This window comes from Notechis scutatus, chromosome 4, assembly GCF_049901735.1.
Source record: "Notechis scutatus isolate UNSWTSFEM ecotype Mainland chromosome 4, rNotScu1.2, whole genome shotgun sequence".
Taxonomy (NCBI): Eukaryota; Metazoa; Chordata; class Lepidosauria; order Squamata; family Elapidae; genus Notechis; species Notechis scutatus.
In genome coordinates this window covers 91,702,497-91,716,243 of record NC_142012.1, presented here as the reverse complement: position 1 = coordinate 91,716,243, position 13,747 = coordinate 91,702,497, and the positions used below count along the sequence as shown (strand labels likewise).

Sequence of the window (13,747 nt, the reverse complement as noted above, 5' to 3'; positions counted from 1 at the left end):
TGGGGAATTCTGGGAGTTGAAGTCCACAAGTCTTAAAGTTGCCAAGTTTGAAGATCCCTGAGCTGCAGTATAAAGGGTTATAAAGAGAGAGAGAAATGTATTTTCAGACATGTATCTTCAAACTTGCAAGAGTCTCTTAATAAAGCAGAATTAATGCATATGGTTGGTGCTTCTTGTCTGGTCTGGTTCTTCTTACATTCCAGCAGGCCCTCCGCCCTGCTAGACTTTCAGAAGCCTTAAAAAGTTGGTTTTTCTGCTAAATATTAAGATTTGGGTGAAGCTGAAACTCGGTGATGATTGTTACCCTTGCTAAGGAATGCTGCTTGAGGTGTCTCTTCCTTTTTTAATGTGTTTTTTTTAGTGCCTGTTATTTATTCGTACTGTTGTTATTGTGAATTGCCCAGAGTTATGGCATATAAAAGGGACAGCTACACGAGTTTATGAAAATAAATAAAATCCACCTTAATGGCCTTATTTCAGGCAAGCGCTTTTCATGTCCGCTAAACGAAATCAGCTAAAAGTAATCCATAATAAATGGCAACGACCCAGTTACTGAAAAACTGTTCAACGTGTCCCTTTTAATCTGTGTAATCTTATATTGCTTCATTGTCAATGTATAGAATTTAGAATACAGTTTTTTATATTCTTTACCTTTGATTTGGTTCATAGCACTTTGGCTTCCCAGCAGAAAGGCAGCATTAAATAGGATTCTTAAATAAATACTCCTTTTGAACATGCATGAACATTGTTTATTCATTGCTTGGTACAAAGTTCACGCCATCTGTGTGCAAATCTTCATGTGTTTTGTCTTTCTGCTACAGAGGGGAACAACAAATTATCAGGTTGGTCTCATTCTAACTTCGATTAATGTTTATTTATCCATGACTGAGATTGCCAATTTGCACTCAAGGGCCCTTTAAAATGTGTAACTGTTTTCCAAGTAACATAATGGAGCCACACATTTTAATAAAAGTAATAAACTTACAACTGTTCATTTAATGACTGCTTGAAGTTACAAAGGTACTGGACCTCACACTTATACCAGGATCGTTTGCGGCATCCCCAGTCAAATGATCAAAATGCAGGCACTTGGAAACCTTTATTTATTCATGAGGGTTGCACCCTCCTGAAGTCACGTGATCACCATTTGCAACCTTCCCAGCCAGCTTCTGACAAGCAAACTCAATACAGGAAACTGGATTTGCTTAAAGACCACATGATTCACTTAAGAACCGCAGTGATTTGCTTACAACCATGGCAAAATCAGGCCCGACTCACTTCACAATTGTCTTGCTTAGCAATGGAAATTCTCATCACAGTTGAAGTTGTAAGTCGAGGATTAGCTGCACAACCTATATATCCATACTCATTTCATACTCCGTTCCCAATGCAAAGCGTGATACATACCGTACAGTTAAAAGTGAATCTAGAAATCTGGATTCACTAAGCTGGCATTCAACGTAAGATAAATGAGAATACCCTGTTGACATAAATTCTTCAAGCCAAGCAGTTCCCAATATTTATATGTCATTATTATTATTTTCTTTTTATGACCCTGTAGTCCCTTGCTTCTGGTGGGATCAAGATGACTGAATGGAGCTGAGCATTCACTGGCCGGATGCCCTCTCTGATGCCTATGTGAAGTTCGCAGCAGATATTTTCTCTTTCTGCCTTGATAGAGAAACATCTGTTGCCGCCTAGGAGTGAACTCTCAACCTTCTGAGTGAGAGGCGAGTGTCTTCACCTCTAGGCGACCATTTATTTATTTATTTCATAATTATGACAATTGCTTTGGTTATTCTGCTTCAACTAAAGAAGTTAAATTTGACAAAGAACCCATACTTCACTGGGCCCTGTTAAATCAGGGGTGTCAAACTCAAGGCCCATGGGCCACATCCGGCCCACGGGGTACTTAAATCTGGCCCATGGGGCCGGCCTAGAAATATCAAAGGACTGGCCCACGGTGCCTCTGGCAGCCAAAATGGGTCATGCGGGGCCTCTGTGTGGCCCGTTTTTGGCCGGGAGAGTGCTGCAGGGGGCCAGGGAGGCCGGGGGGGGCGTGTATGCCCCCCAGTGCCCCGTTTTAGCCAGCAGGATGCTGAAGGAGGTGTCTGTCCCGTCTCCTCCCCTGATCCCCACCCGTCTACGGAGAGCTACAATGCTGACCTGGTCCTTGAAGAAATCCATTTTGACACCCCTGTGCTAAATTGTGCTGAAATAGGGCAGAGGAAATAAAGTAAGTATTCCCCCCAAAAAACCCTTAAGATTTCTAAAAATTGCAGTGTTCATCTATAGTTAAACGAGTATAGGGGGACCAAGGACAAAAACAACATCAGTCATTACTTAACAGAAAATCATAACTGAAGCGGAATGTTTAACTACATTCACGCATAATTCTAAGGCAGGAGTTCTAAATTCAGAGATTTTGAAACAAACCACGGAAGCCTGACTTATGCATTATGATCAAAACAAACCAAGATGCTTTATATCAGTGTTTCTCAACCTTGGCCATTTTAAGAGGTCTGGACTTCAAACTCCTAGCTAGGCCGGCTGAGGAGTTTTGGGAGTTGAAGTCCAGTCCTCTTAAAAGTGGCTAAAATTGAGAAACACTGCTCTTATATTGTATGAAACAAATGGGCAATTCCATTTGATAGACAAATGGCCTGTTTTATACATCTCTAATGATTGAAGTTTTTTTTTTAAAAAAAACTCAACAAACCAAGCAAAGAAGAAATTGGATAGTATTTGAAATGGTGATTAGTTAAATATACAGCGGTCAGAGAAAGATACTAAGTGTACCAGTACAAAAGATAAAGCGCTCTCTGTTATAATTTATTTACATAGCACCATAACAAAAAGGAAGAGATTGTTACTCCAAGAATTAACCTAAATTTCAACTGAAGTGGTACTTTGGTGCTCAACTGCTTTGAAACTCATCAAATTTGGTACTCAACGCTTTTTGACGTAAAACTTATATCCTGATACTCATCATTTGTTTAGTACTCAACACACAAGCTAGAACTTGTCAGTGTCCTTGTGACTCACTATATTATTCCTTATGGGAAACCTCTGTTTAATACTCATTATTCTTGGTATTCATCTCATCTCCCAGAAAGAAATTAATGATGAATACCAAGGTATCACTGTATTCAGGAAGATAATGGAAAGTAAAGTGTAAAAAGCACAGGCTGTATATGGAATGGGATAATAGAAAAGCGAGCTTTTACAAAGGATTTGTAAAGGATGGGGTATTCTAAAAGAGAATTCCAAGCATAATGGAAAAATGCAGGACCTAAGAGAATAAGCAGGGTGCTTGACCAAGAGAGACACTGTCAGGGATATACAGGAAATCCTTGACTTATGACCATTCATTTAGCAACTGTTCAAAGTTGCAACGGTACTGCAAAAAAAAAAATGACTTGCAATCAATTTTGTATTTATAACCTTTCCTACGGTCACATGACCAAAATCCAGGTTCTTGGCTGCAACCTCAACAGAGGAAGCTCGATTTGCTTAATGATAGTGTGACTCACTTAATGACCACAGTGATTCACTTAATCACAGCAAGACAGGTTGTATAAAATTAGTAAAGGGGAATATGTGTAGCTCGGGATTGAAATGAGGGATCCGTGGTGCTCTCTGAGCCTGCTTGTTTCCTTGCAGATATTTCATTACCCAATTACCCAAACTAGAACACTTGGGGAGCTCAGGGAGCACAAAGACTTTTCTGGTTGTAAAATTGTGTGCAACTCACTTCATGACCATTTAGTGATTTTTCAACCCAATGTTGGATATAAGTTGAGGACTATTTGTAATGGCAGATTAGGGCAGGAAAACTAAGTGGGCATTGTTGAAATCAAACTAAACGCCTAGCCAAGAAAGCTACTGAAACAGATGAAACTCTCTCTTTTTTTGTACAACCTCGTAATCCCTTAATTTGGGGTCAATTCCATAAACTCAGTTGATTACAACAGCAAGAGAAGCACCCATATAATGCAATCAGGATACATTGTATTTTATTATTTGTTAAATGTATATGTTGCCCATCTTGCAAGTGGGGCTATTTTAGATGGCTTAGAACAATAAAAACAGAGAAGTGAAAAGAAGCGCAAACGTAACAGTAAGCAAAGTAATGGAACAATAGAATAAAGAATGAAAAAGGAAATGACGGTACAGCGGTATGAGAATAAAAGATGGATGGGGAGAGAAACAGAGAGCAAATGTCGAGGTGGGGTTTGCTATCAATCTAAGCAGCCACCTCCAGTGTGTGGAACTGCCCCAGCCAGATCTTCACAGTCTTAGGGAAGGATAAGAGGGTGGAGGTAGACCTCACTTTGGAGGGTAAGATATTCCAAAGGGCAGGTGCTGCAGCAGAGAAGGTCAGGGGTCTCCAACCTTGGCAACTTTAAGACTTGTGGACTTCAACAAAGCTGGCTGACGAATTCTAGGAGTCGAAGTCCACAAGTCTTAAAGCTGCCAAGGTTGGAGACCCACTCTAGATCCCAATAGTTGGAGTTCTTTGACCGAAGGGATCAAAAGTAGGCCCTCTGTGCCAGTACAAGTGGGACAAGGCTTATCCTAGCAGGATGAGAAAGTTCAAAAAGTAGCCTGGACCTATGATATACGAAGCCGATATTCTTCTATTCTTCTTCGTTCAGTGAAGTCTCATAGTTTGCTGAGTGGCATCTCCACGGGTTCTCTTTGGAGCCTCCAGACAACCTGGATTCTTTCTCCTACTCCGTCTAGTTCTTGAAAACCTTGCAGGCTTCCGTGGTGGATATATTCCAAGATGGCTGACCGCAGGACCGTGACGGGAATGCTGAAGTTTAGGTGAGGGTAGGTCACACCAACACTGTTATCCCTTGTGTTGCTGGCAACAATTCCTGCGAAGGTAACGCGGAGGACAAAAAGCACGGAATTCAGTATCCTGACCTACACACTAGGGTGCAAAAAGGCAACATTAAAAGGGGATGAAATCGAGGAGAGGTTTTGGGGAGATTTGCACTGTTAAAATGAATCCTTCAAAGAGCTGGATAATTTGTAGGAGCTAAAGAGAGAAATTGTTTGTGCTAGAGCAGGAGTATCAAACACAAGGCCCATGGGCTGGATCTAGCCTGCAGTCCGTCCTGGAAAATGTAAGGGGCCAGCCCGCATGGCTTCGGCCCAGTGTAGCCAATGTGAAGAGGAAACATTGGACCAGTGTGGCTTCGGCCCGGTCTACCCAATGCGAAGAGGAAACATACCAGCAGTTTGGGGAGTGGTGTCAATCTGGCCACACCCACCCAGTTGGCCACGCCCACCCTCCCCCAAGGTCAACACAGCCCTGATGCGGCCCTCAGTGAAATTGAGTTTGATACCCCTGTTGCTAGAGGCCTCTGGTTGTGTCTGCTGAGAACTGTAGTTCAGTGACGTGTCAAGGAAAACAATTTTGCCTTTCTTAAACTGAAGGCTAGAAACTTAAGCTAATATCCTCAGAAAGTGAGATCAAGGACAAATAAAGTAAAATCATTAAACACCACAGATTTTTCTTTATACTGCTGCTCTGGATGTCCCTATTTTGGGTTAAGAGTTGAGAATTGGTTTGGATGCAAATCCATCTCTTTATCTATCCACCTTACCTAGAAGTTTCCCACTGTGGGTGCCAAAGAGGGCGCCCCCACTTGAACCACCATGAACCGCACTGGTTGCCTGGAGCATCACTGGCTTATCTTCCACGGTGATCACAGCCGAGAGGATCCCCGATGTAACAGACGGTCCACAGGCCTGACCGAAGACTCCAAAGCTCACAATACTCACATCTTCTCCTGATTGAAGAACACACAAATGAGACAACAGTCATCAAGAACCTTTTCATCATTTTTCTGGACAACGCCTCTATATTTTTGCAGTGCAAAATATACTTCACTCATTGTCATTTTTTTGGTACCTTAACTCAAAAATTCAATTAAGAGAAAGGCAGATAAAATATACAATACCTAATAGTTTTTTTGTTTTTTTTTTTAAAGCATCCTTGCAAATAAAAAGCTAATTTGCTACACATTTGATGTTCTCTGTCTAATGGAGTCATTCAGGTCATGGTTGTCCCAAAGGTGTTTGAAGGTGCTCAGAACTGAAGAAGGTTCTTGGAGGAGAAGCAAAATGTCTTCGAAGAAAAACCAGAAAGTCCAGTTGCCTCTTGAAAAAAAAGTACATATTTTGTTATCATTCATTCATTTTCAGGTGGAAAGTATGGCTAGTCTGTGACTTGTGAGCACAACAGCAGCTGGAAAATTTATTGTTGAGCAGTGCAGTCATTAAGTGAGACATCATATGACCACATCTGATTTTACAGCCTTTTTTTGCAGTGGTCATTAAGTGAATCACTGCAGTCATTAAACGAGACATTGTGTGACAGAAAAACAATAACAAAATTGGAGGGGACCTTAGAGGTCTTCTAGTCCAACCTGCTGCACAAGCAGGAGATCCTATAAACATGATGGAGAACTTATGGCATGCGTGCTATAGGTGGCATGCAGAGCCATTTGTGCTGGCACGCGAGCTGCAGGCAAATTTACCTCACTGTGCATGTGCGCCTCACAGCTGATTTTTGGCTGGTTTGAGGCTTTTTCGGCCTCCCGGAGGCTTCAGGAAGGCTTCTACAGGCTTCTGCGGCCAAAAATTAGGCCCGTTTCATCACTTCCTGTTTTTTCAGACGTACCAGAAGTGACGAAACGGGCCTAGTTTTGGGCCTGAAAAGCCTGCAGAAGCCTTCCTGAAGCATCTGGGAGGCCAAGAAAGGCCTCAAACTAGCGGAAAATCAGCTGTGAGGCGCAGTGCAGGTAAGGGGGAGGCAGGGTGTGGGTGGGGATTGCGCATGCATGCATCGGGGGGGGCACATTGCCTTCTGGGTGCTGGCACGCAAGTGCGAGCGTGCAAGCATGCATACAATTTTTGGCACAGGAACCCAAAAGGGTTAGCCACCACTGTCCTATACCATTCCAGACAAGTGGCTGTCCAGCCTCCTCTCTCCAGTGATGGAACATCCACAACTTCTGGAGGCAAGCGGTTCCATTGGTTGATTGTTCTCATTGTTAGGAAGTGTCTCCTTAGTTCTAGGTGAAATGTCCTAACTCACTCACTTAGTTCATTAACTCACTGACTGACTGTGATTTGGCAACTTCCTGGCCAGCTTGCCCACTGATTTTGCTTCTTGGAAGCCAGTTGGAAGATTGTAAGTGGTGATCACGTGGCCCTGGAATTTTGCAAACTATTCTAAATATATGCCAGTTGCTCAGCAGCTGAGTCACAATCATGTAACCAAAGGGTCACTGTGATTGCTGTAAGTGCGGGGGACCAGTAATAAGTCATTTTCATTAGACACCTCTCTTTCACCTGCTCATGCAGATCTCCATAAATGGCTGTGCTATGAAAAACACGGCAGCTGTAAACCACTTAAAGCATAAACTGTGAATATGAAGTAATTATCATGCGTGCAAAACATTTATTTCATAAGAGCTCTTTTGAATGCTTTAGAAGTATTTCAAGCTCCAAACAATTCTACTGCAAGCTCCAAATATTTCCAAAATGATTAAAATAACCTGCTCCAAAGGAGAAGCATCTTGGGGAAAAAATGCTTTACACATAAAGACTGGGTGAAACCAGGCTTAATAGCAGTAACTGTGAGAGGGATCTTGGAGACTTAGCGGACAACCAATTAAATATGAGCCAACACTGTGAGGCAACAGCCAAAAAAGCCAATGCAATCCTAAATTGCATTAACAGAGTGATACAATCAAGATCAAGTGAGGTACTAATACCACTCTATAAAGCCTTAGTAAGAAATACTGCATCTAGTTTTGGTCATCAGACTATAAAAAAGATGTTGAGATTCTGGAAAGAGTGCAGAGAAGAGCAACCAAGATGATTAGAGGACTGGAGGCTAAAACATACGATGAACGGTTGCAGGAACTGGGCTTGGCTAGTCTAGTAAAGAGAAGGACCAGGGGAGACATGATAGCAGTGTTCCAATATTTGAGGGGCTGCCACAGGAAGGAAGGGGTCACGCTATTTTCCAAAGCACCCGAAGGCCAGACAAGGAACAATGGATGGAAACTGAACAAGGAGAGATTCAACCTGGAAATAAGGAGGAATTTTCTGACATTGAGAGCAATCAATCAATGGAACAGCTTGCCTTCAGAAGTTGTGAAAGCTTCATCACTGGAAGCTTTCAACAGACTGGACTGTCATCTGTAGGGTCTGCTTGGGTGGCTGGGGGGGTTAGACTAGATGACCTACAAGGTCCCTTCCAATTCTGTTAATCTGTAATCTGCTTCACTCAAAAGAATTTAATTTTAAATATATTTGCCTATCTCTTCAAAGATGGTTTTAATATGTAAGGCTTCGTGCTTTCCCATTAAATGTTCAATACATTATTTATCAACGCCAGATTCAAAATTGTTTTAATAGTCCCATGTTAAGTGACAGACATCAATATTTAATACATCAATATTTGAGGGGCTGCCACAAAGAAGAGGGGGACACCTACTCTCCAAAGCACCTGTAGGGGGACACCTACTCTCCAAAGCACCTGAAGGCAGAAGAAGCAGCAAATGGATAAAAACTAATCAAGGAGAGAAGCAACCTAGGATAAGGAGAAATTTCCTGACAGTGAGAAAAAATAAATCAGTGGAATAGCTTGCCTTCAGAAGTTGTAGGTACTCACTGGAGGCTTGGTAAGAAAAGATCGGACAGCCATTTGTCTGGAATTGTACAGGGTTTCCTGCTTGAGCAAGGGGCTGGACTAGAAGACCTCCAAGGTCCTTTCCAACTTTCTTATTCTGTTATTCTTCTTTACAGACAAAAATAACAAAAAAGAGACACCAACCTGGATGCATTACTCTGTTCTCACCTGGATGAAACGTTGATGCTAGAGGAAGGTCTGGCAATGTGGATAAACCTTCTTCCAACTCTACCAATGCAATATCATAAGGAGAAGAGTCCTTCGTTGCAAACACTACATTTCCTTTCACTACAGAATCTCTAGGAGGGGGGAAAAATAAAACAATATTTGAAGGAGACTGAAAGCAAAACATTAATTTGGCACCGTTCAGCTGGTCAAAACCAAAATCCATCAGGAAGTTTTGCACATCACTGCAGTCGAAGCAAATCAAAGTATAATATGTGCGCCAGATACTTTCTATAAGAGAGCGGGATCGTGCCTTCCTGGGATGTAAAACTGAGGGGTGCTGAAGTCACCAGAACCAGGATTCAAATCCATTTCATTTTTCTGCACCTCTATAGGCCAGAGACCAGTGTGTCCTTCCTCAACTGAACTGCGTTACAGCCAGCCTTTACAATGTTGCCTGGGGAAAAATTGGGGAGGCTGAAACTCCAGTTTGAGAATGACATTGGGCATGTTCACATCATCAAGACTGCCACACATGCACTCTCTCCCAAGCTTTATCTGTGGTGCTCGGACGATCGCATATTCGGATTACATCAAAGAGACTCAAGGGAACAAGCATCAAAAGGCAAATCTAAGATCAAAGGATGAGGATCTCGCCCACGTTACTCTTTAGTGGGCTTTTCTGGATTACAGTAAGTTCTCCATTGCATTTTCTAACACATTTCCGGAGAAGGAGATGATACAAACAAGAGAGCAAAACCAGAAGTGACATATTGAAAAGAAACAAAGGGCTAATGCTGAAAATTTTTCCTTTTTTTTCCCCCCAAGCCATTAGTTAGTTGTTTTAGGGAGCATTGGGAGGGGTGGGGAGAGAGAATGGAAGGAGTCAGGGGGATCAATATAAATGACTTCTAAGCTCAGGGTTGCATAAATACTTACCATCCCAGAAAAAAAAAATCTATACTTTTTTTCCCTCCATGTTCCCTGTTACATCACAATTAGTTATTAATATTTATACTGTAGTTTTGATTATCACTGTATCTCCCAACATGGCTACGCATGTTGGTTAAAGAGCACTGTAATGCATACCTTCATTGAAAAAAGATGCAAACCACAACTTAAATTCAAATGTAATTCCCAAAAATTTTAGTCTAGAATGGATTTTCACTTTCATACGTCTGTTTTCTTTTCTACAGGTCGAGCTTGTTATATGTACAGAATAACCCTTGAGTAACAAGGATATGCACATGGAAAGTTTATGAGAATAGTTATGAATAATTATTCAGCCACACACAGATACACTAAATTGAGTTAAAGTTTACTTTAAGAAATAGCACAGTCCAATAAATGGTCCAGGTCATATATGTTTAACAGTCCAAAGAATATCCAATTACAAAGTCTTCTTACCGGTTGCCTTTGTCATTTACAGTAAACAAAGATATCAAAGTATAAGCACAGCATAAATACAACAGAGAACCTTAGATAGCAACAGAATGTCAGAGAGAGCAAGCTACGATCTCTAGCTCCTTCTTATGGTAATTTGCAATATAATCAACCAATCCGAATACAGTATAAATCAATACAGTGATTTTCTCTTAAAGTTACAAACATACATTTTTGGTTTATATATTGCCAACCCAACTAATTGGTGTACAGATTCCTAACAGAGCTCTCTGAATTTATGATTCAATGCATAAAATGGGAACTACAGTGTATCAGCAATAGGAATAAGTACTTAGACTTATATACTGCCTCACAGTGCTTTATAGTCCTAAGCGGTTTATAAAATCAGTATATTGCCCCCCAACAATCCGGGTCCTCATTTTACCAACTTCGGAAGGATGAGTCAACCTTGAGCCAGTGAGACTCGAACTGCCGAACTGCAGTCAGATAGCAGTCAGTAGAAGTAGCCTGCAATACTGCATTTTAACCACTGCGCCACCACCATTCAAGTTACACAAGTTATCAGTTCTTCTAAAATAGTCATCTCCAACCTGACTACCTTTGGATATGGTGGAATCCAAAGCCACCATAATTCCACACAAATCGTTGCTTCTCCAAGAATCCGTATTTAACTACAGTCTCTTGGTTTGGAATTTCTTACTTGCAAAGGTCCATAATGTTCCCTTCCTCTTCACTTTTAGAAACTTTTTTTTAGAAAAAAACAAAACATTTTTAGAAACTCTTTATAAAGTTTCATCGGTCCTTCAAACTGTCGGGGCTCAACTCTGAGACACATCATTCATTGTCACCCTGGTTTTCCCCCACCCCCTGGGTATATCGGAATTCATATTCTCCAATGGGACACATCCATAGCCAAGAGTTATCAATTATACTCTCCCGTTAGAATTTTGTGTGGAAGAAACCTCATTCACCTAATTATTATCTTTGAAAACATTTATGGAAGGCAAGCTGCCCACTGCTCCCCCACTTCCCTTTCTGCTGGCAACTCTAAAAAGACCATAGAAATATTTTATGAGTTGACACAAACCTTGCTAAACTTTTATTGGTGTCCATGTATGGAGAGGGTTGGTTTATTGTTACCGTTGTTTTTAATCCATATATTTTTCTATTCCTGTTTTACCTTCTTAGAACCTATCCAGAATCTTTAAAGTCATTCTTACAATTCACTTAAATCTTTAAAGTTGGCAAGTTATGTATATTATTTTTTTTAAAAAACTGCTGGGGAGGCTGAAATTCCCTCAGTCTGGGAATGAGATCATGTATGCCAGAGGTCTCCAACCTTGGCAACTTTAATCCTTGTGGACTTCAACTCCCAGAATTCCTCAAAAGCTGGCTGAGGAATTCTGGGAGTTGAAGTTCACAAGTTTTAAAGTTGTCAAGTTTGGAGACCCCTGATGTATGCTCATATCCCCAAGGCTGCCACACCTACATTCTCCCAAACTTCACCTACGCTGCTCAGGTAAGCATGTTCAGGTTGCATCAGAGACACCCAAGGAGAACAAAGCAACGCATAAGCAAATATTAAAATTCAGACTCACCTGTTAGGACTGGTTAGAAACCTGATACAGACATTTGATGCTCCGCCGACCACATGCCGACAGGTTAACAACAGCCTTGAATTCATCATCACCCCAGACCCCCAGGTGGGTCCACATTCTACCAGAACCACAGCATCCAACAGGTGCCTGTCCAGTCCATTTCTGAGTACCACCGCAGCAGGCGACTTGGTCACAAGTTCCGTGGGGAGCAATGGGAGCTTCAGGAAACCCCAAGACCGAGAAAGGACCCCGGCCACGCTCTCCAGAATGGAGTCAACGGCACACACCAGAGTCAAGCCGACCCACTCGGTGGATTTCCAGCACAGTGGAGCCACGATGATTCCGACCAGGTGAGGGCCCATTCCTGACAGGACGAAGACGCCTCCTCCTTCAGTGCCAGGCAAGCAACGTGCGTCAATCAAGACGAGGGCATTGCTCGCTCCTGCCAGGTTGCTGACTATCCCTTTACTGAGGGTATTCATGAATATCTCCGGGCACAAGGAGCCGAAAGGAGAGCCACAGGTGAAGACAGTATCCCCCTTCTTGAGGGATCTGGCTGGAACGCAGCTCACCCAACTTGCCCCAAGGGAATCCGCCGGCTCCAGGATCCTCAGCAGAGCAAACCAATGGAGGGCACGCCAGTCCTCGAGCTCCGAAGAGTTGGCCACTTCTTGCTCAAAGTCATTCCCTCCAAAATGCCACCGATCCGAAGCGCTGAAGATTTTGGAGAAGGCCTCCTGGAACGGCGGGCAGGCGGCCACCATCAGGAGCTCAGCCTCGCAGGTCCTCCAACCGTGGTGGGGTTGAGGTCGGTTCGAAAGCGGGTTAAACCTTAGCCCTGGGTTATTATTTCCCCCCAGGTCTCCAGCCAGGCAAGTAGCCCGGGCCGCTTGGCTGCTGCTGTTGCTGCTCCCAGTCGCTTGAAGCACCTGGATCCGGAGGCCCGGGAAGAAGCGGTCGGAGAGCAGGACTTTGCCCTGAGACCAATCGGGGCGCTCGCTTTCCAGAAGGAAAGGGGAGAAGAGGATCCCGGGGCAAAGGACGACGACGACGCCCGGGGGATCTCGACTCAAGAGGACGCCGCTGCCGCTGCAAGATCCGCGGGGGACCCGGGAGTGAGACACCGAGATCACGCAGCCAGCTCGGGCTGCTACCGATCCCAGAGTTTCGGACATAGGGGGGGAAAAATGAGATCGAGGCTCCCTCGCGATCGATCGTCCGGTGATGACCGGTGATGGGAGAGTTTAATGCAAAGAAAGCCCGTCGCTTCCAGGGTCGCCCATTCAGGGATGCATTGCTCCTTCTGAGAACCGGGGAGACTTGGAGCCCGCTTCGCTTCTGCGCTTCGCACCAGGCGCCCTGACCCGCTGCAAAAGCCCCACCAAGTCCCGGGACGCGCCGGACCAGCCGAGACAAACCCCCGAAACGGAGAGGAAAAAACATCGGGCAAAAAGCCGGAATAAGCAGAGAAGGGGATGGGCGGGGAGGAATAGCTCTCGGCTCTCTCCATTGGCTGATCCGTCAATTGCAGCGCTGCCATTGGTGGAGGGAGACTCGGGCAAAGAACGTCCTCTCCTATTGGCTGCTTTTAGACCTTTGTTTTGTTTTCTTTTTTACGTAGAGAGCTTTGGGGATCTGTTTGATTACTAACGCGGGACTTTGACCTTATCCCAAACTTTGGCCCAAAGGGGGATCCTTCTCTGGATCAAGTGCCAGAGTCATTGGGCATAAATATTACAGTGATAAGCGCAGAAAAAACTTGAAAAAAGGTTCTGGGTGCTGCATAAATTCTTTGCCTGATCTTTGGGATTCCTTGTTTAACTCGAAAGAAAGGAAGAAAAAAGAAAGCCCTTGAACAAAG

General features: G+C 43.3%; 1 protein-coding gene across 1 annotated transcript; it reads right to left on the bottom strand.

Moving 5' to 3' along the window:
* Positions 1-1,086: 1,086 nt before the first annotated feature.
* Positions 1,087-13,354, bottom strand: TYSND1 (trypsin like peroxisomal matrix peptidase 1). The gene is made up of 4 exons (XM_026681231.2): positions 11,887-13,354; positions 8,888-9,018; positions 5,619-5,804; positions 1,087-4,883 (listed from the first exon to the last, which is right to left on the bottom strand). Exons 1-4 carry the CDS (start codon positions 13,059-13,061, stop codon positions 4,666-4,668), a joined length of 1,710 nt encoding a protein of 569 aa, XP_026537016.2. The 5' UTR covers positions 13,062-13,354; the 3' UTR covers positions 1,087-4,665.
* Positions 13,355-13,747: the final 393 nt, after the last annotated feature.